The sequence below is a fragment of the Alosa sapidissima genome, chromosome 7 (assembly GCF_018492685.1).
Source record: "Alosa sapidissima isolate fAloSap1 chromosome 7, fAloSap1.pri, whole genome shotgun sequence".
Taxonomy (NCBI): Eukaryota; Metazoa; Chordata; class Actinopteri; order Clupeiformes; family Clupeidae; genus Alosa; species Alosa sapidissima.
Window position 1 is genome coordinate 7870917 of NC_055963.1, and position 21155 is coordinate 7892071.

Genomic DNA, 21155 nt, shown 5'->3' on the forward strand with positions numbered 1-21155 from the left:
TCTGCAAGTGGAAGAAACATCACTGCATCATCAACCGGCCATGCACAGGATCTCGTAATATTTCTGACCAGGGAGTCAGAAGGATAGTCAATTCCAAGAGCCAAGGACCACTCGGAGAAAGCTCCAGAAAGACTTGAAGGCAGCCAATTCAATTAAATAGTTCTGGAAGTAACTAAAGATCAGGATTCACTAGAGGGACCCCTGGAATCTGTTTATAACAATGGGCCAAAATCAGACCTGATACTGCGACCAATAAGTTTTGTTATACAGGAAATGTCTTGAAACTGTCTTTACAAACAAAGGCTTTTCCACAAAGTATTGAAGAAATTTCAGTAGGCACATTCAATCCTTTTTTCTGTGTCATTCCACTTTAATACACAAAACTCTTATGTTTGGATTTTTTATATGTGTGTTAATATAATGTGTGGTGAACATTTCAAATAGACTCACTGGAAGTTTAGGCTAATTACTGAAAAAATTCAAAATTCATTCAATACTTATTTCCACCATATATTTATTTTACCTGAATATTATAACTTCCAAATTAAATGTCAAAATGAATGTCAGACGAAATTTAAAGTTTGACTGAGTGGATTTTGTATACAAAACATAGTGAAAACTGTGTAAGGTCACTCTCACTCTCCCTTGCTAAAGAGCTAAATGGTTTAGTCCGCCTGCACGATTCATAAGGTAGTCTATCTTTTGTTTATTTAGTTGAGCATCGCTAGTAGTGGACCGCTAATTGTTTTGCTGCTGGTGCAATGTCTTTCTCCAAGAAAGCCAAGTCAGGTTACTAAAAACAAAGCCCAAAACAGGAAAAAGAGAGACATCAAAATGAGGGGAAACAACTGCTAATAAACTTCTTTCCAAAGAAAGGTGAGCACAAATGTCAAAACACGAAATCCCATGGTGTTTGCTTAAATATCTCCGCAATTATTAGTGCTAAAACGAACTGAGACAACCGATTGGAATAGCGGAAAATACACTTTCATAGGTTAGGCTAATCTGATGCATTTCGTGATCCAGTCTCCATCACTTTCAGAAAGACTGCATGGCGCCAGTTTAATTCATGTGCTGTTGTAGGCTACATGCTGATCATTATCACTAGGCTAGTGGTTTAGGGCGCGATTTTCTTTCTCTCCCTTTCTGTTTTCGTTAGTCTTTTTTTTTTACTCAAGTAACGGATGGGATTTTTGATGTAGCGAAGTACAATACTTCACTCAAAATGTAATCAAGTAAAATTTAAAATACCGATTTTATAAACTACTTAAAAAATACAAAATACACAAAAAAACTACTCAATACAGTAACGTGAGTAAATGTATTTCGTTACTTTCCACCTCTGGTAAAATTATTATGACCGCCGCGCAGCGAAGCGGCGGTCATATAGGTTTAGTCAGATTTTTTTTCTTTTTTCTTATTCGCATGTCCAAATTTCCGTCAAGGATTCCCGTGACACTGAAAGACCGGGGTACATGAAACTTGGTGGGCATGTAACCCCACATGGATAGCATGGAACCATCGTTTTTCGTTTTGATCTGTAGCCCCCCCCGCTGGACTGGACCCCCCGAAAGGAGGGTAGGGCAGACACAGTTTTCTGTGAATATCTCGAGAACCGTAGGGTTTAGGAAGACCATTTGTTTTGTATGTTGATCTCTAGGGGCCATGTCAACCCATTCCATAACCACTCATTTCATGTATAGTGCCACCTAGTTAAACACAAAAAAGTAAAAATGAGGTGTTGTAATTGCAGGTATCTGTGCCCTAACATAGTCAAAACTGCACAAAATTGGAAGTGTAGGATCATTATGACACCCTCTGAATGCATACCAAGTTTCGTGGAATTCCGTTCATGGGGGGCCACACAATAAATGAATTTATGTTACTATGCACCAACTGGCCTGTAGGTGGCCGGAGACAGTTTTCTGTGAATATCTCGAGAACCGTAGGGCCTAGGAGGTCCACCTTTTTTTTGTATGTTGGTCTTAAGGGGGCATGTCAACCCATCCCATTACCACTTATTTCATGTATAGCGCCACCTAGTTAAAAATGAAAAAGCAAAAAATTAGGTGTTTTCATCACAATATCTCTGGCTGACATGGTCAAAACTGCACGAAATTGAAAGTGTAGGATCATTATGACACCTTCCGAATGCATGCCAAGTTTTGTGAACTTTCGTTCATGGGGGGCCTTACAATAAAATAATTTATGTGTACGTTTAGTGACCGTACACCAACAAGGATTCCCGGGACACTGAAAGACCGGGGTACACGAAACTTGGTGGGCATGTAACTCCACATGGATAGCATGGAACCATAATTTCCCCCCCCCCGTTGGACTGGACCCCCGAAAGGAGGGTAGGGCAGACACAATTTTCTGTGAATATCTTGAGAACCGTAGGGCCTAGGATGACCAATTTTTTTCTGTATATTTGCCTCCAGGGGTCATGTTAACCCATTCCATGTGCACACATGTGCATAAACAGATACACACGCACACACATACATTCACAGTAATCACGTATGACACATACTCACACAGTAGACATATTTACGCACACACACACATACACACACACATAAACACATGCACACAATTCAAGAATTTCTCAGAATTATGAACAGGCAAGATGGGGGTGGGGTTGTATAAAATGAATTTTCCATGTGAAATCTATGAACTAATCATGTTTTGGTACTTGTTGTCTAGCAGATACCAGTGAGAATTGAGTGTGGATAATGCAATTTAGTGAGACAGTTAGAATCATATAGGCCTTTCAGCGTGATTTATTTTTGTGGAAAAAATGTGCTGGACTGGGCGGCGGTCATATTTTGTACCGCTCTGCGGTACATCTAGTTTTACATAGTTTAGCCTGGGTAGTAGAGAAGCATACCACGTGCAGTGTTGCCAGATGCCAGCAAGGTTTTCCAGCCCAAAACCTCGTCAAAAACCGCGAGAATGCACAAAAAACCGCCCAAATTTGCTTTTGCTTGTTTCTCATTTAAACACATTGAAATCATTAACAAGCTTTAAAATGACCCAGCCTATCCAATTTCAGAAACAATATTCAATCAAATGAACGCAAAAGTAGGCTACACGGACGTCAGACTATTATTCTATAAGCTTATGTTACGGAAAATAATGCAATAGGCTAAACATAGACTATTAATCTGTCTGTTTAGTGTCAATAGACGCTTGGAACAAAAGCATTCAGTAGGCTAGCCTAACATAAAAACATTGAGTGGATATATGAACATACAAAATAGCCTAATGCACAACATTTCAATTATTTATAATAGCAACATGACACATGCATATTCATGTATAACATTAGATGAAAATCGCATTGATTATAGAACAGGGGTGTCGACTCTTTGCAGAGGCAGTGCGTTCATAACTGGTGGGCCAACTGTAGGCTACACAAAAAATATTTAGGCCTACCCCAAATGTAGGCTAAAGGCTTGAGTTAAACTTGAGTCTGACACCTGTGATTTAGAACAATTAATTAATAGCCTACCTAGGCGCTATATATTCCCTGAGACAGGCAGTTAGGCCTAGAGTTTTCATGAAAATCGCGCTGAATAGGCTATTTAGGACCGTGTCAGTGCGCTCTTTGCAGAAGCAGTGCGTCCATGCATGGCAACTACACGAAATTTTCATACGCCAGATACAGGCTAAAGGCAAACTTGAGTTTGACACCTGTAATTTAGAACAATTAGTAGGCCTACCTGACAGGCAGTTAATCCTAGTTTTCATGAAAGTCGCGTTGAACGAACAGGGGTGTCAGTGCGCTCTTTGCAGAAGCAGAACGTTCATGCATGGGCCATCTCTACACAAAAAACATAGGCCTATGGCCCTAGGCCCTTCGTGAAAATCGCTTTGAGCAATTGTTATTAGGCCTAAAAATAATTAAAAAGTTCTAGTAGGCCTAGGCTTTGTCAAACTTCCTCAACAACTGTCGGGCTGGACGGAACGTGGGCCGTAGTCCTATGTCAAGCCATTCGCGCAAGACCTGCGCACATCCATCAACCCTGAAAGAAGGGGTAAGTCCATCCTGTCTCGTAGGTAATCTTTCAGCAGTGTGCACACTCATGAAGAGATTGACTGTAATGACAAAATGCTCTTTGCCCACTTTGGCATATTGACATTGTCAGTCAGCTAGCTAAGTTTGAAAACCCCGCGAGCTGTGTGTTTGAATGGCGGTCTGCGCCAGAGTAGGGGAGAACCGGACTGAAACACTTTTTAATTAAACGTAATTTACAAAGACATCATAAAACACAGAAAGCTAATATTTTGTCACAAGCAAACTACATCGGTCCTCTGTCAAATACAGTTGCATTTTCAGCTCTGAACAAAACCATTCAGGATTTATTTAAGGAGAAATCGAACATGCGTTTTGTTTCATTCGTCCCTCCAGACCGGGATAAATGAAACGACATGGGGGACGAAAGAAACATACAGCTTAAACTTCCCACAACTTCAATATTTGACATCATGAATGGTACTTGAAATATGTGTTAATTTGGATAAATTACTGCTGGGCTTTACTGTCTGCTGTTAATATCTAACAACTAATTGCGGTCATTGTGAAGCGCATGTCGCGGTTATGGAAATACCATGCACTATTAGAATGCATGTTTCGATACATAAGGTGACGTGAGCTGAGAGTGTCTGTTGTGAGTTTAGGGGGGCACGTCAGCCAGAGGGTATGTGAGTGAGTGAGTGAGAGACTGCTGCCTGCTGACCAGAGACGGTCGCTGGAAGAATGGTCTGAAGTGCCTTTGTTTCGGCTACAAAAACCCGCCGAACTGATCCGAAACCAGCCCAATTTTTATACACCCGCCCAAACCCATTTTTGCCCGCAAAATAGATTGCAAAACCGCCCAATTGGGCGGGAAACCGCCCAATCTGGCAACCCTGACCACGTGTGGGCGGGGTTTGTAGTGTGCAAAGCATGTGTTAAAGTATGACCAATGGGAAGATTGTCTCGAAGCTAAACAAAACCTCCCAGAAAGGAAACAATCACCGTGATGTCATCATGACAGTGCGGGTTGGAGTCCAGTCCAGTGACCAAATTCCGTATCTATGCAAACCAGGACGCCTCACTTGAACTGTAAGTGCCACATGCATTTTGCTAAGTAAAATGTATAAGTATCGTAGTTGTGTCGAACGTCACAGGCTGTTATAAATTCTGTCTTGTGTGGAGTGCACACAGGCCTTGTCAACGAGCTAACAATCTGTCTGTTCTGCTGGATTTATGTTGCATGGTAACGTTAGCTACAGTAGTAACATTAGCTAGGCTAGCCATGTTTCTCAAATCCTCGTGCCAACATGTGGATGGTAATCCTATGATACCTTTGTAACTCAGCATAGCTGTGGCTTCTACCGATACGATACCGAATTGCATGCATGTCTCACATATGTGATCTACATTCTAACTTGGACGTTGACGTGGATAAATGTTTGTCAGCTATCTTGTGTCAACAAAGCAATTTTAACGGGTTCCGTTATGGTAATTAGTAACATGACCTAAACAGCATGTTGAATGGTCAGATTGTAACCGTGTGGCCATTTTGACAGACGTATGTAATACATGCAAAAAGTTACTGTCTTAGGTTTGAAAATGTGATGTTCACTGCTATTCATTTGCACGCTTTGAACTGTTCCCTTTCTTCAGGCGAACCCACGGGATGACCTCGCTTCCACTCTCTCGCTCGGAGGTGTTCGGGCAGCTTAGGAAAGAGCTATACGATGACCACGAGTTCCACCAGTCTGACACCCATATTTTCATTATCTTGGGTGCCTCAGTGAGTCTGCCTCGATGATTGCATGTAGCACGTTTACAGTCCAAACTGGGGATTTGTGTAAGGCACTACTAGTTTTTTTTGTAAAGGCAGAACATGTAGGTGATTAAAACTAGGTAAGCAGAATTTAATTAACTCCATTGCACAGTGGGGTGCAACCTCACCAGGATTTGCATCCTGCTGTGAAATCAACTGAGGGGGTTGGTTGGCATGTGAGCCTGCAGTGGCTCATTGCACCTGAGGAATAACTAATATGCCCACAGTTTGCCTTGACTTGCCCAGCTGAGTTACACCTCTGCTTTTATGTCGTCCGTGTCACTTGACATAATATCAGTGATTTTTTTTTTTTGTTTGGTGTCACTCAAGGTCATTCACCCTCTAATTGTGGGTGAAACCACATGAACTGGTCAGTGGTTGCAGAGGGCACATTGCTAGAGAATAACTGTACTCTGTACTCTCAGTGAAAACAATAATAATCACTGACTTCCTAATGGAGAGACATGCAACATTTTCTCATAAACTGGGAGAATTCTGCCTGTGTAGTATGTTATTCAGTTAGACATGATTTAGTTTTGCTGCATCATAGGTGGGCAGGAAAGACCTGATGATCATGCCTGGGTCACTCAGTGTGGTAATGGGAGCCCACAGCTACACCACACAATGTCCTTTAAAATGTCACTAGGCTTTGCACATTGAACTTGTCTTAAAGCACTCACTGGTGAACAAGCGGACCATATTTCTATGCTAATTTAACCAATAGGCATCAGGCTATCCTTTATGCTTCATTTGACTGTAGATTGTATATTAATTGTATTGTATGAAACGTATCAGAACTGCAAACCTGATTTCCTGTGTTTGTCATTACACTATGTATTGAGGACCACATTTGATATTACATGAACAGTGACCCCTACAGTATACAACTGAAAAATCAGGGAGTATGTTACTAATAAGTTGAAAGTACCACAGCAGTGGTGGTGAGATCAGATTAAAGGTAGATGCTGTTAGTGTTTGCGGCACAGCCTTTTTCACTCTTTGAACTTCACATATACTAAAATCTTGTTTCAGGGAGACTTGGCCAGAAAGAAGATTTATCCCACACTGTGGTGAGTATTGTTGTGAAGGAAGAATATATGTTTTTGTATGCGGTTTTGCTAACACTGGTGTTTGTGTTCATCATCTCTGTTTGTTTGTTTCTGTGATCTTGAAGGTGGCTCTTTAGAGATGGACTTCTCCCAGAGGAGACTTACTTTGTGGGTTTTGCCCGCTCCAACTTGACGGTGGAAGCCATTCATTCTGCTTGCCTGCCGTACATGAAGGTGACTCATATCATCACACACAACTATGTTTTCCTGTTCTGCCAAAGCCATATCAAAAGGCTCTCTCTAATTGTTTTAAGTGGGTCTGCAGGTAGCTGACAGCGAAAGCGAGCGGCTGGCAGCCTTCGTCAGCAGGAACACTTACCTGAGTGGGAAGTACGCCGACGGCGACTCTTTTTCAAAACTGAGGGCTCACATGGACGGCCTGCCCTGCGGCTCTGAGGCCAACCGCCTATTTTACCTGGCACTGCCACCCAGCGTCTACCACGACGTCACCAAGAACATCAAGCACCACTGCATGAGCAGAAAGTGAGTTGTGTGTTCTTCTGCTAGCACACACCACACCGTACGACTCTCTATTTCGGTGGAGGATTACTCAGAGCAGGTGTCTGGAAATAGTCTCTCCTCACAACAAGGTTGCAGTTGGTTGGCAAGTATCCCTTGAGGGCAGGCACCCCAAACAAGGATTAAGAGCACTGTTAAGATTTGACATTGTATTTAATGAGCCTGTGGCTTTGCTGTTTGCCAAAAGTAAGCAGTGATGAATATGATGATTGATCGTCTATGATGATGTCTACTTAGGGGCTGGAACAGGGTGATCGTAGAGAAGCCCTTTGGCCGTGACCTGCAGACCTCTGAGGAGCTGTCCTTCCACCTCTCATCTCTCTTCACCGAGGACCAGATCTACCGCATTGACCACTACCTTGGCAAGGAGATGGTGCAGAACCTGATGGTGCTGAGGTACTGCTCCTGCCCTCACTAGTGTCAGAAGCAGCGTAACAGCTCTGAAAAAGAACACCCTGACCATGGCTTTCCTCTGCAGCGCGGACTGTATACATCTGTCGGATTTCTTTCAGCCAGTTTCCATTCGGGCCAACAAAGCACTCTTTACCATATGCTCTTGTGATTTGCAATCCACTTTGAGAACCTGGCCAGAACCTGGCCACATGTTTGACTCAATCATGAATGTTGTTCTTCTGGCCTGCAGGTTCGGGAACAGGATATTTGGGCCCATCTGGAACAGAGAGAGTGTCGCCTGCGTGGTTCTAACATTCAAGGAGCCCTTTGGCACTCAGGGCAGAGGAGGCTACTTTGACGACTTTGGCATAATTCGGTAAGGAACAGAGTCATGTCTCACATGCATGAACCTGGTGGCTTCAGCTTTAATGAAGTAGTTTGACAGTCGTAGCTGATGAGCAGTATCCAGGAGGACTGTTAGCTCTCAGCGGGGTGTCAAATAACACCTCTCCTCGCGCCACAGCGATGTCATGCAGAACCACCTGCTCCAGATGCTCTCCCTGGTCGCCATGGAGAAGCCGGCCTCCACCAGCTCGGACGACGTGAGAGATGAGAAGGTAATGTGACCCAGCGCCCGCAAGACACTGATATTCACTCCACCGCAGACAGACATGCCAGCACACCACTTCAGTGTCTAGTTTTACATTTTTTTTGGCCAGCATGGTAAACAAATAGGTTGTGGATTGATTGATGTTTTGGCCTTTTCTTCTCCTGCTGCTCAAGTACTAGGCACCCTCCAGCTGCTGAATTGTTGCCCTGCAAGGAAACGATCGATCTGCATGAGCTGGAATAGACTCACAACTGTTGAGCTCAGATTAGCAATTATGTCATGTTTTCCTAGGGATGCCATGGTTGAAGTGCTAAATGATGAAAAGAACACACATTGCCGTCCTTAGACTGCACCCTGGATTTAGTGAATTTCTTCAAATGCCCAGGACTGGTTTTTCCAAAGGAATTACTCATGTTGATCTCCTCTGTTTTCTGTCTGTGTCTATGTTTTTGTTGTGCTGCATTTTGTGTGTTTGTGTGTCTGTCTGTCTGTCTGTCTGTGTGTGTGTGTGTGTGTGTGTGTGTGTGTCAAGGTGAAAGTGCTGAAGAGCATTTCTCCCGTGAGCTGGTCTGATGTGGTGCTGGGTCAGTATGTTGGGGACCCAGAGGGGAAGGGTGATGCCAAACTGGGCTACTTCGATGACCCAACCGTTCCAAAAGGCTCCTGCACACCCACCTTTGCCACAGCGGTGCTGTTTGTCCACAATGAGCGTTGGGACGGTAACTAGCCTTTTTCTCTACTCAAAATCGGTTCTCTCCCCCGGGTCTCTGTTGGTGACAAATTCATCTCCCCGCAGGGTTGAAAAGTCAGTTCTGAAAAGGTGAATCACTCGGCTTGCAACATCATGACAACCTGCAAGTCTACTATTTATGTCATTGTTTGAATGGAGTGTTTCATGTTTCACTTATTGGAGATAAACAGATATGCATGCAGCTCAGGCTGGTTTCCACATGAATTCTCACACTGTCCGTTCTTAACAAAGAGCACTTCTGTGCTAAATCTCTCCCCTAGTTGCTTTTCCTCGTTCTTGCTGCAGCTAAAACCAAAGAATGCATTTGCATTGCCAAAGCAGACTAAACAACATGGTGCAGTACACTATGTTTTAAACAACATGGTGCGGTACACTATGTTTTAAACAACATGGTGCGGTACACTATGTTTTAAACAACATGGTGTTGCTAAACACTATGTTTTATCTCCTTCTGCTGCCATAGTGTGACCACACGTTCTGCTGTGATAGTAACCTTAACTGTTACGGCCTGTTCTCTTCTAAAGGCAAGACTTGTCAAAAATGTTTTTAAAAAATCTGTGTGATTAGATTGACAAATGTATTATTCATATTACTTATTCATAGCACCAAACCATATGGAGCACCCAGGACAGAACTTAAGGGCCGTTCACACCAAGAACGATAACTATAAAAAAATAGCGATAGGGACATGAAGAACGATATCGTTGGGGATCACTTTCAGAGCAAATTTGCGATAAAAAGCTAACAGCCAATCAGAACCCATCACATTCATTAACACAAGGAGAGACTTTGCTTATCATTGGTCTGTGTGGACGCTTTTATCGTTATGCTTATAGTTATCGTTATTGTTATGGTTATAGTTATTGTTGTAGTTATGGTTATAGTTATCGTTATAGTTACGGTTATAGTTATCGTTATGGTGATAGTTATTGTTATAGTTATCGCTATAGTTCCTGTGAACAGACAGAATTGATGATACTCCCCTGGCTCTCCTCAGGGGTTCCATTCGTGCTGCGCTGCGGCAAGGCCTTGAACGAGCGCAAGGCAGAGGTCCGGCTGCAGTTCACCGATGTGCCGGGCGACATCTTCAACGGGCAGTGCCAGCGCAATGAGCTGGTGGTACGCGTGCAGCCTGACGAGGCCATTTACGCCAAGATGATGAGCAAGAAGCCTGGCGTCTACTTCAGCCCCGAGGAGACTGAGCTGGATCTTACCTACCGCAGCAGATACAGGGTGAGGGGGCCAGCAGGGCCTAAAGGCCACCGAATGCAATAGACCTTACCTACCACAGCAGATACAGGGTGAGGGGGGCCAGCAGGGCCTAAAGAAGCACCCACCAAACGACCCAAAAAGTGTTGTAGAACCATCAGAACGACTCTCAACCTGCATAATTAAGGTCATTTTTGCTAAAATTGTTGCATAGGGCTTCTTTAAGGTTACTTTTCAAATGTATTCCACTACAGATTACAGAATGCATGCCCTAAAATGTATTTTGTAACGTATTCCAATAGATTACTCAAAATGAGTAATGTATTTTGAATACTTTGGATTACATCAGCATTGTATGATATTTTATTATCAGTGGATGGAACAGTTATGCAAGGTTATGTGAATGTGTAAGACACATAGTATCAACAACAACCCAAAACCTACTTTACAGTGAGTATGGATTGATATAAAAACATATGAAACACTGAATGTAACAGTTACTGTACTTCCCAACACTAGGAATAGTGCAGTGAATACATGGAGAATAGAACAAAGACACCTGTGTCTGATGCATGTACAGTATGCACTGCATATTCCTGAGCTTGTTGGGCGAGACAGTGCTAGAGTATGTACAGTATAGTTTTATTATGGAAGCTTGTTCACCTACTGTATGCTCGTTTTTTCTTGGGTTGTGCAATAGATTGCGAGGCGGAATTCACAAACTCTCCCTGTGTTTAGAACATTCACTCATTGGCTATGCCATGTACTGTAGTGTACTACAGAGTGAATAACACCACACACCTGGTCCTGTTAGGGAGGTGGTTGATGGGCTTGATTGATTGGGTGTGTGTTATCCTCTTGGCAGAGCTCTGGAACAGTAGCTGGGTTTCCATCCAACTTTTTAATGCACATTTGAACTATTCAAATAAGAAGGAAATCCCGACTGGAAACACTGAAATGCACTTAGAATATGGGAATAGCTGAATGGAAACCCAGCTAGTGTGGGCCATGTCATTATTACTCCATCAGTTTCTACAGATGCTCTGGTGGTTATGGCTACAAGAGAGTCTGAATCCTAGAGTTTGTTGGGCATCATACATTGTCTGTATATTTGTGAATACATTTCAGCGGGATAATGACCATGTTGAAAAGTCAAGAACATGTTACCAAATTGGATCAAAATATTGATATCAATGATTGATCCAAGTTTTCCACATTCCACTCCTGCCAATTTCACCAAGATTTCACTGCATCTCTAAACATTATTTTTTTCTGAGTATGTGCTCCACTGCCATAGCAACATGCTAATGATACCCACTAATTCTATTGGAAAGGTTCAAATGTAGAGGGTACCATTACATACTAGGATTTAAGGGGCTCTGTTTAATGGAGAGATTTGATCTTATGTTGGAGTGAATTTGGCTTCTGGTGTATTTTTTTTTTTTTTTTTTTAATACAGTGGCCTGCAGGGTAATATGCAGGATATGGACTATGGGTTTCTGGTTGTGTATCTCCCTCTGCAGGACGTGAAGCTTCCTGATGCCTATGAGCGGCTCATCCTGGATGTCTTCTGCGGGAGTCAGATGCATTTTGTGCGCAGGTCTGTGTGTGTGCTTTTATTATATTTTTTTGTGTTACTGTGTGTGTGTGTGTGTGTGTGTGTGTGTGTGTGTGTGTGTGTGTGAGTGAGAAAGAGAGAGAGAGCATGTGTGTGTCCTGTGTTCTGGGGTTGGCTCCGTGGTGACTGTAAGAGTGTCATGTCTTGTGTTCCAGTGATGAGTTGCGGGAGGCCTGGAGAATCTTCACTCCTCTGCTCCACCACATTCATAAAGAGAAGACGCCTCCCATACCGTACACATACGGAAGGTAGGAGCCATCAGCCGTCATTCAGAACAACATCTCTCTCCCACAGGCGTCTGCAGGGGTGGAGGGTAGGCTGCCTGCGTGTGGAGATAGTCCTGCTGATAGAGTTTTTGGTGTGTTTTGAAACATTCTACATATTTAAGAGAAAATGTGTGGGCGGTTGCTCCACTGTTGTGGTATTTTGTGGTCTCCTTATCTCTGTGTATTTTCTCTCTCTCTCTCTCTCTCTCTCTCTTTTAGTCGGGGACCCACAGAGGCAGACGATTTGATGAAGCGAGTGGGATTCCGCTACGAAGGAACTTACAAGTGGGTCAACCCCCATGCTGTATGACGGCCAAGCATGACCTCCTGGCCAAAGACAAAAATCAACTGCAAAATCTCATTCCAATTGAACCGCAAGGGGCCAGAGCCACCTCTACACTTCTACATTCAGTAGCGCCATTCTCATTTACTAGTGCCACAGCAGCACAGAATGTAGACTCGCCATGTGCTGCCGCCTTTAGTCATAGTGCCACAGAATAAAACATTTTTATATAGTCATGACCGCGGAGTACATCAGTGAAATGAATGTAGAGCTGTAGACTCTGACATCCAACTATATTTTCAATAATTACTTACATTTGCATGCAAGAGGAGAACTATTTTTGATAATGGTGTCTGCCGTGGTAAGTCTTAATTGACATGGTCAAAGATCATTTTGTAATGCTTTTGTTTGCTTAATTGTTTAATTCAGCCAAGCTTTTATGAGTTAACCAAACTGATTGGGGCACTTGTGCTGTAATAAGTACCAATGTACTTACCTATTTGCTGTCTCTTTTAATCACTGAAGTCCTGTCCTCTTGCTTTCATCATGTTGCTCTAAAGGGAGCTGGTCATACAGGTATTTATTTCATTATTTTGTTGCATTTGATGTTTTTTGTTCTCCCGTTTATTTTTGTCCATCCTGTTTCAAGAATGTTCATCACATAATTGACTGTATTGGAGCACAGGTTATTTGCACTTGCCTTCATTCATTTTTGATCGCTGTAGTCAAGCAAAAAACAGAGGACTTAAAGCTTCACTTTTTTTTTTTTTTTTTTTGTGGTCTGCTTTGACTATGGCTACATTCCAGTAAGCCAAAAGCTGTAAGAGCAATGGTGGCCTAACCTCCCTTTTCTTTGTAAAGAAAGGATGGTGCTTTTGTTTACAGGATACAGCATTTGTTTACGGCATAATAGAGAGCATTATGTGGGATGAGTTTGGCTCGTTGTTATCAAGGTGTGTTTGAGTTTGAGCTCTTTAAGACGTGTTTTGTGACGAGGTGTGCAAGTCCATTTACGTTGTGGGTGGATGTTTGCACGTGTGTGACTTCCCGTAAAGCTGAGGTGACCAAATACGCACACGCACTCACCTCACAGGAAACGAGACGCAGGTAAACCCAGGTCGAACAATAGGTAGCCAGAACAAACAAGGTAAGACCAAGTAACTCTCTCGCTAAGCCCTTTCACTCTTATTCCAGTCTTTCATCAAAAATCTCCTGTCTAGACCAAAATATGGATTCAAACCAATCACTACGTAGAATGCATGTTTACATTTAGAATGCATGTTTTCTTTTACATGGCGTTCAAACCAATAACAATGTGGTCGAAGCACATTCCAGAGACTTGCTCAGTCTCAGGAGGAATGTCAAGTGCCCGACCATCTGGTTCTGGGCTGAGTCAGTGATGTGTGCCACTCTCCCTCCCAGGTATGAGTGCTAACTTTGGGCCTCGCCTCCTCTCCTCTCCACCTCATGCCCTGGAGGTGCCTCACCCTGCAAGTTTGGGTCCATGGGCGGCGCCATTGTTGGTAGTAGAGAAATGTAGGTGTAGATGTGGATGTGCGTGTGTGTGAGCATGGATACAATCAGGTAATGACATCAGTGAACATGCAATAAGGCCTTGTTGAGCATAATTGCACTGAGTGCAGTTTGAAGGTTTATTTTATATGATTTTCATGCTACTGTATACCGTCACAACCATGTACATTGTTTCCTATATACTTTCTGCTGAATTAAAAAAAAAAAGGCTTTTGCTACCTCATACCAACTTGTGGTGTATAATTTAAAACAAGATAAGACACTTTAGCACAAGCCATGTAAAAGTTATAACAACACACAATAACGTGGTGGTACTGGTATGGGTACAGTATGCATTACACCCATCAGTGGATCACTGGACACAGCCAGATGAAATATCTACACAGGAACTAAGAATGTAGTAGTAACATACAAGATTATGTAGTCTGTAAAAATGTAACATTAAGGTTTTGTGGAAATGGTCTGTTGCTAACAGATATCTGGTGCCTTTACTATGACGGACAGAAACACTGGTTCATCAGTGGATTGGCCCATGCAAGTCACAGAAATGGGGGAACTTCATCGACTGTGAAGCACACATTTGCCCTTGCAGTCCCTGCTGTCTTCACACAGGCCCACGGCCCTGGCCTCATCCTCGATGCCCCGGGCATACAGTCGCACCAACTGCCCATGCACCCTGCACACACAGGAAGGAACCAGTAAACGACACAATGACCTCCAAGTGTTTCCATCAAAGCACAAAGTTCTGTTAGCACAGTGAATCTGAGCCATATAATAACCATTTCCTTTACACTGTGTGGACTGAAACTGCTTAACATGAGAATTTGAGATGTTTTAGTAGGGCATACAGTATGGGAGGGTGTACACCACAGTGCACACCATACAAGGGTGTGTGTTCGTGGTGCTTGGGTAAGACCAGAAAGCTACAATGTTTTTTCGAAGGTGTAGTGGCACCTAGATGTTTCATTCCCATACCTGCATGAAATCTCTGTGTGGGGCAGAATCTCTCCGTCGCAGTTCCACACCGACACAGCCGGAGGCTTGCTGCAGCAGAGGCCACAGAGGAAGTCACTCGTCTTCCTCTTGCCCGGCGCCCCACGCTCCTTAGCGGTGCAGGCCAGGTGCTGCAGGGAGCCACTCTTGCTGGACTCATGCACACATGGCTTGTCAGGATGCTCCATCACCGCCTCCTCCTCCTCCTCAGTGTTCTGCTCCGACCTCTCGTACTTTTCGGCCTCTCCAGAGTCTTCGCCAGGGGGGAGAGTGAACTTGACGGCCTTGACCCGGTGCACTTCCACGAAAGGCAGGTCAAACTAAGACAAAACTAAATGTTAGTTGCCCATTTCATCATCGATTACAATATTACAAAAACAACTGGTCTGGATCACCTTAAATACTTAATGAGCTCAATATACTTGGTTTTGCAAATCATAACAGTGATTAGAAGAGTTAGTGTAAATGAGTGTTAAAATTAGAGTGTCATTTAAAGTAAATTAACTGGATACTTGAGTCCTTATTATATGCATTGTAACTGTATATACTGAGAAGCTTTTAAATGTACTGTATTATGCTAACATAATTGCTCTACCTGGTCCTGTGAGGTGGTGTGGCGGTGTAGATAGGTGAGAAAGCCCAGGGCGTTTGTGTCCCGCACCAGGATGAGGTCACCTGTCCCGTCAGCCAGGTGGGCCGACGGCGAGAGGCCCAGAGGACTCTTAGGACAGGAGCTGGACATGCACGTGAGGGAGATGCACTTGAAGCGGCCTGACACGCTCATCCACTCACCTGCAGATGTAAACCAGGACGGGCAAAAGACGCATCAGATATCTATGCACAAACTGTTCTCTAAGTACATTTTACTCTTTTAAAGAATGTACAAATTGTCGTGGACAGTTTTCGGGGCAGAAGAGGACTGATTAGAGCTGATATCTACAACATTGCTGATGCAAAGGAGAAAAGCTCTACTCAGTGTCTTCTTACAAGTGTACGTTTGAACATAAGATGAATGGGAGGCAGCACAGGAGCCGATCCTACCTTCTGATTGGTCACTGTACTGGCTGAGCTTATCACTGTACAGGGAGCAGCTGTCTGAGAGCGGGAAGAGTCTCTCTGTACTCTCTGAACACACACGGCACCTGAAACACACACCACACACACACACGTCATGCTCCTGCCCAAGCCTTCAGACATCTACACACACACCACACACAATCAATAAATCAAATGGCCATTTGGAATGCAGGTGCCGGCAGAGATGGATGCCTTTTGCATTATGTCTTTTGGAATAGCTAAGGTTTTGCCATATTGAAATAGGACTGGATGTCACGTTCAGCCTGAAACTGACGGAAGGTGGAGAGTCGGCCAAACCTGTCCCCATAAGGCTGTAAGGCACACCACACTGACAAGGCCTCACTGTAAGCTATCGCGATCACCTGGTCACTCGGCGTGTGTGGATTACACCGGCCAACAGACGCCAGCGAGGCGCTCTCGTTTCTTCACTATCAGGTGGCCCTACAGGGCATGGCGATAGCTCTCCTCGAGGCCCACGCAACATGAGCATCTCGTGTTAGAGGAGAGGCCAATTGAGAGAAAGTAAGGCTCCAGGGGGCACGCTATGCCACAGCCACTGGCACCCTAACGATGCCAGCTAACAACCGCACGCTCCCTTGGGGCACCCTAACGATGCCAGCTAACAACCGCACGCTCTCCTGGGGCACGGCTATGGGGGAAGTCCAATCGGCAACTTTCAGATCTGGAGCATTTCACTCTCTCCGTGCTCCCACCAGTCCCCTGTCAGGGCATTATAGACAAACAAAAAGGAAGGCCAACAGAAAAATGGTGAATTGTACTGTATGCCTGAACTTGCCCTCTATATTACAGACATTTTTAGAGCGCTACCTTGAAAATAATTTTAAAGTTAAATGAAGAGAGAAGTAGGCCAAGAGACTTTATGTATGGGGGATATATAAATAGCAGTATATTCAGTATCACATAAAAATGTTTTTTTAAAAGCTGATTTATAAAAACGGCAGCATTGCGTAACTAAGTAAAAGGGAGAAGCTGAGCCTTTACCCAGAGAGGCAGCGGGTTTTGTCCCTGGGACTGGAGAGACCAGGATCAGCAAGCAGGAACTGTACAGTGCCCTGATAGCTCCGGTTACACAGATACATCATGCACCCTGTGGGCAGAGAGAGAGAGAGAGAGAGAGAGATAGATGTGACCCAAAAATGGGATAAAGCACACAAGAGGAGTAAAGAACAGGTATCAGTTATCTTCCAATGGCCCCTTATCCACAGTAATAGGTCACGATAACGCTTTATCCCATGTCCTTTGTGCTATTGAATAAACTTTAACAACACAAGATTTCAATGGTCGGCCAATGTGGGTTAATGTGTATGCAGGCCACGTCTACCCATTGTGCGTTTATCATCTGATCCTGATCACGTTTGGTCTGACTGTGCCCATTTGTGACTCAGGCTGGCAGCTGTATCAGAGGAACCTACACTTGCTATGCCACAGGTGTTTCTCCCTCCCGCTCCTTTCTTCCTTACCCGAGTAGTCGTATCGAAGCGGACCCATCCAACGATGTCTCTCGCTCTCCGCAAGCACGTCCCCGTAAAACCCATAGCCCACCAGGGACACGGAGTAGCGCACCAGGGAGGACTGGTGATGCACAGCACACACGTCCAAGGGCTGAGAGTCTCCTGAACACCGAAACACACAACATAGATTAGATCGACTAAACAGCCTTAATAACATGGCCAGACACGGGCCATTCATCATGGCTATTAATCGTACAAAACAATGTTTTTTAACTTGAAAATCAACTGCATTCTGTAGGTTGCAACGGTAATAGATAATAGATTTATTTTTTACCAATGATGATATGGAGAGCTGAGGTAACAGGGTCATTGACACCGACCGTTGCGAAACACACACAGTCTGTGGAACCTGCAAGGGAATAGGAACAGATACTGTCAGAGGTGATTACTCTGGTTACTGGTTTGTGGCTCTGCAGGTGATGTCTTGACATGTTTCCAAGAGATAATGCACTTTCAGCAGTGATACAGACAAAGCTTTTTTTAAATTAACAGCAACTTGTTTGAACAAAATGTGCCTAAAGGAAGAAGACCGAGGTACACAAAAGATTGTGCAGTCACACCTTTTGAACATTTAGACCCTTGCACTGTTATTTCTTCTATTTGTGTTGTTAGCTGGAGTCCCCTGTGACTCATTAAGAAAAACATGGTTTCTTCCTCAAGAGCAGCAGCATAAGGAGATGGTCTGACCTGCTGGAATGATCCCAATATGTAGGTCACATGGTTGCAGGACTCCGCTGGGGTCATGCTCAGAGAGGCCGGCCTCCTGCTGAGTTCGCCCAATCACACCATGCAGCAGCTCGCTAAACATTCCATCTCCACCCACACACACCACCCTGAGCAGAGCAAAACAAAGGAGGACTCAGCACAAACAGACCATGGGGATTCATACGACACATACGCTGCAGCAACAAAGGTGGGCCGAGTTCAGATCTCCTTACATGGCTTTCACTCTGCTGAATTCAGAGGGGCTTGATTTTGAGATGACGCTAATTGCTGGGTATTTAGAGTCATTGCTACGGTTACGGTTGGGCAAACTTTAAACTGGTCAAGTCAGACAATAACCCAGCGGCCACATCTCGGGTGACCGTGGTCAGGACACCGATACTATTGTTGAGGTTGTCTCTGGGCTGCCTCTGGTCTTTCTCTCCAGCAAAGTGTTCACTGTACAACTCACCCATCAAAGCCTGTCAGGTCTTTCTTCAGGATGTGGTCTCTCGCCTGGTTGGCCCGTTCTGTAACTGTACAGCAACATACACAGAAGGGCTTCTTTTACACAACAAGAAACTTTTACACAACAACTAACAGATCAAAGTCTCAACCACATGGCTCGCTTTCATAACACCTCCAAGTCAACATCATACAGTATAACAATAAACTATAAAAATAGGCTAGAGTTCATGACTACACCTGCATTCTCAAAGTTGATGTATCCCTGAAATTATTCAATAAAATTACCATCTCAACATCATATAACAATAAACTATATCAGTAGGCTAGAGTTCATGACTACACCTGCATTCTCTAAGTTGATGTTTCCCTGAAATTATTCTATTACATCTCCCACTGCTCTGTGGTATGGAGTTCTCAGGTCTCACGGGGTTATGTAAACACAAAGGTAGGTATTGGGTGAACGGTCTGAGAGTTTTGGACCAGAGGGCAGTGATGAGGGAAAGCTCTGTAAGATGATAAGAGGCATCATGACAGGAGTGACTGATCCTACACCTCACCAACAACATGAGAGCTGATGCCAGCCAGCTCAAAGAGAGGAGCCACCAAGGAGTGGAAGATCTGTTTCCCTCTCCTCTTCCCTCCAAACGGATTAATGAACACCAGCAGTCTGTGAGGGCGAGCGGGACCTAGAAAAAGGACACACAACAGGAAACTCTGGAAATGATTAAACTGTCAAGATTCTGCTCGCATGGACTGTACACACGCACACACACACACACACTCACACACACACGACTGATTGAACAGACACTATTGCTTACTGTGGGTTTTGAGGGCCGTCCGAACTTGCGTCACCCACTGGTCTCGGAGGTCACGGCTGGGACAGCTGAACTGGGTCCTGCCCAAACTCCACAGCACTCCCTGTCCACTTCCACGACCGCTGCGCTTCACATAAAATACTAAGGATACAGCAGAGGATAATATGTGATCAAAGCACTAAGATTTTATGTTTGGGTTTACCAACACTCTTAAATTCAATTTAGGAATTTAGGCCTACTTAAAATACACTGTGAATAAATGAGCTTTATCATTCCCCAAATTAGAAACATGAGAACTGGCTACATGTGAAGAGTCTATTTCACGTCTTACAGGTGAAGTCCCGGTCAGTGTCCTCCACTTTCTTTTGGGGTTGAATCTCCACTCGCCCATCCTCAACTCCAATCACCTCTGAGACTCGCACTGAAACTGAAGAACCACATCCACACAAAATTATGCTTTTTCTTGACCTATGGATAGGAGTAGCCTAATATTCTGATGACAAAAGTCAGTGGGTCAACACACAGTTGTGCATGTGTGTAGGATGTTATCTGTTCCAAGATCAACATAAAGTAAGAAATGGCTAATTGTCCCCAGTGAATCCTTTGTTCATTTTCTTAGTTCATTTTCTCATGAAAAATCATAAATAATACAACCCAAATGGGCATTATGTAGCATCGATATGTCTCTAAGGAGACATACTGTATCGCCCACAATGTAGACGGGGTAGAGCACCATCCCGTGCCAGTGTGGTTGCAGTAATGTTATGAAAGGCTTACCTGTTTTCTTTTCTCTGTTCTTCTTGTCAAGCTCAGTCCAGCTGAAGTACCAGGCACTGAGAGCTGCCCGGTATCGCTTATTTCCTATCCACAGACTCGATTCTACTTTTAATGTATTTATTTCCATTGCGAGGACATAGGCTATAAGTCTTAAATTGTGTTATCTAACAGCATCTCGTTGCGTTGCCTTTGTTCCATATGCTACTACTACCGTCGCGTTCTGGCTGGCACAACAACTTTAAAGTTTTCGAAAACCCTATCGGTTTAAGTTTAAACTATACATCGGCGTTACTCTAGATCTTACGTGTGATTGATTGATTGAGCCAAACGACAATCCAAGTAGTCTCGACTACAACAGATAACTTACTGTACTTCCTGTAGTCAGCCGGTAGGATAGATAACAGCATGCACTGTTAATAGCCTATATGCTCTATAGAGTAACAACACTGACAGTTTTTTCTACCCGACTAGATTTTAGTCTTTCCAATCACTGTAAACATGTTCTGCTTCTAACTTATTTTGGTTATGTGACAGAGGTGAAAAACGAGAGCTTTCCATTTCCTTGTCAGGTTTCGCACCTGTCCACTAAATTAGCATACGGTAATCTGATTGGATAGACGCAGCCTGAAATTTTACTTAAACATTAGGACTGGAAGTCAC

The 21155-nt window shown here is 43.8% G+C and overlaps 2 protein-coding genes across 5 annotated transcripts; one reads left to right on the forward strand and one right to left on the reverse strand.

The window, feature by feature from the left end:
* The first annotated feature begins 4954 nt into the window (after window positions 1-4954).
* Window positions 4955-14353, forward strand: LOC121713599 (glucose-6-phosphate 1-dehydrogenase-like). Of its 4 annotated transcripts, XM_042098291.1 has the most exons (14): window positions 4955-5110; window positions 5675-5804; window positions 6870-6907; window positions 7012-7120; window positions 7212-7429; window positions 7703-7861; window positions 8109-8234; window positions 8382-8475; window positions 9001-9187; window positions 10217-10452; window positions 11952-12028; window positions 12202-12294; window positions 12532-12597; window positions 14018-14353. In XM_042098291.1, exons 2-14 carry the CDS (start codon window positions 5688-5690, stop codon window positions 14028-14030), a joined length of 1533 nt encoding a protein of 510 aa, XP_041954225.1. In that variant the 5' UTR covers window positions 4955-5110; window positions 5675-5687; the 3' UTR covers window positions 14031-14353. The 4 variants fall into 4 exon arrangements, with proteins under 4 accessions (XP_041954225.1, XP_041954226.1, XP_041954224.1 ...); XM_042098290.1 differs by having other exon boundaries at window positions 4956-5110; window positions 12532-14353; XM_042098293.1 differs by lacking the exon at window positions 4955-5110 and having other exon boundaries at window positions 5795-5861; window positions 12532-14353.
* On the reverse strand, window positions 14214-21041 carry zgc:158263 (ceramide kinase family protein). Its single transcript, XM_042098289.1, has 13 exons — window positions 20496-21041; window positions 20050-20145; window positions 19722-19859; window positions 19458-19586; window positions 18905-18968; window positions 18418-18563; window positions 18005-18079; window positions 17680-17832; window positions 17201-17306; window positions 16163-16263; window positions 15717-15913; window positions 15104-15441; window positions 14214-14804 (listed from the first exon to the last, which is right to left on the reverse strand). Exons 1-13 carry the CDS (start codon window positions 20620-20622, stop codon window positions 14687-14689), a joined length of 1788 nt encoding a protein of 595 aa, XP_041954223.1. The 5' UTR covers window positions 20623-21041; the 3' UTR covers window positions 14214-14686.
* Window positions 21042-21155: the final 114 nt, after the last annotated feature.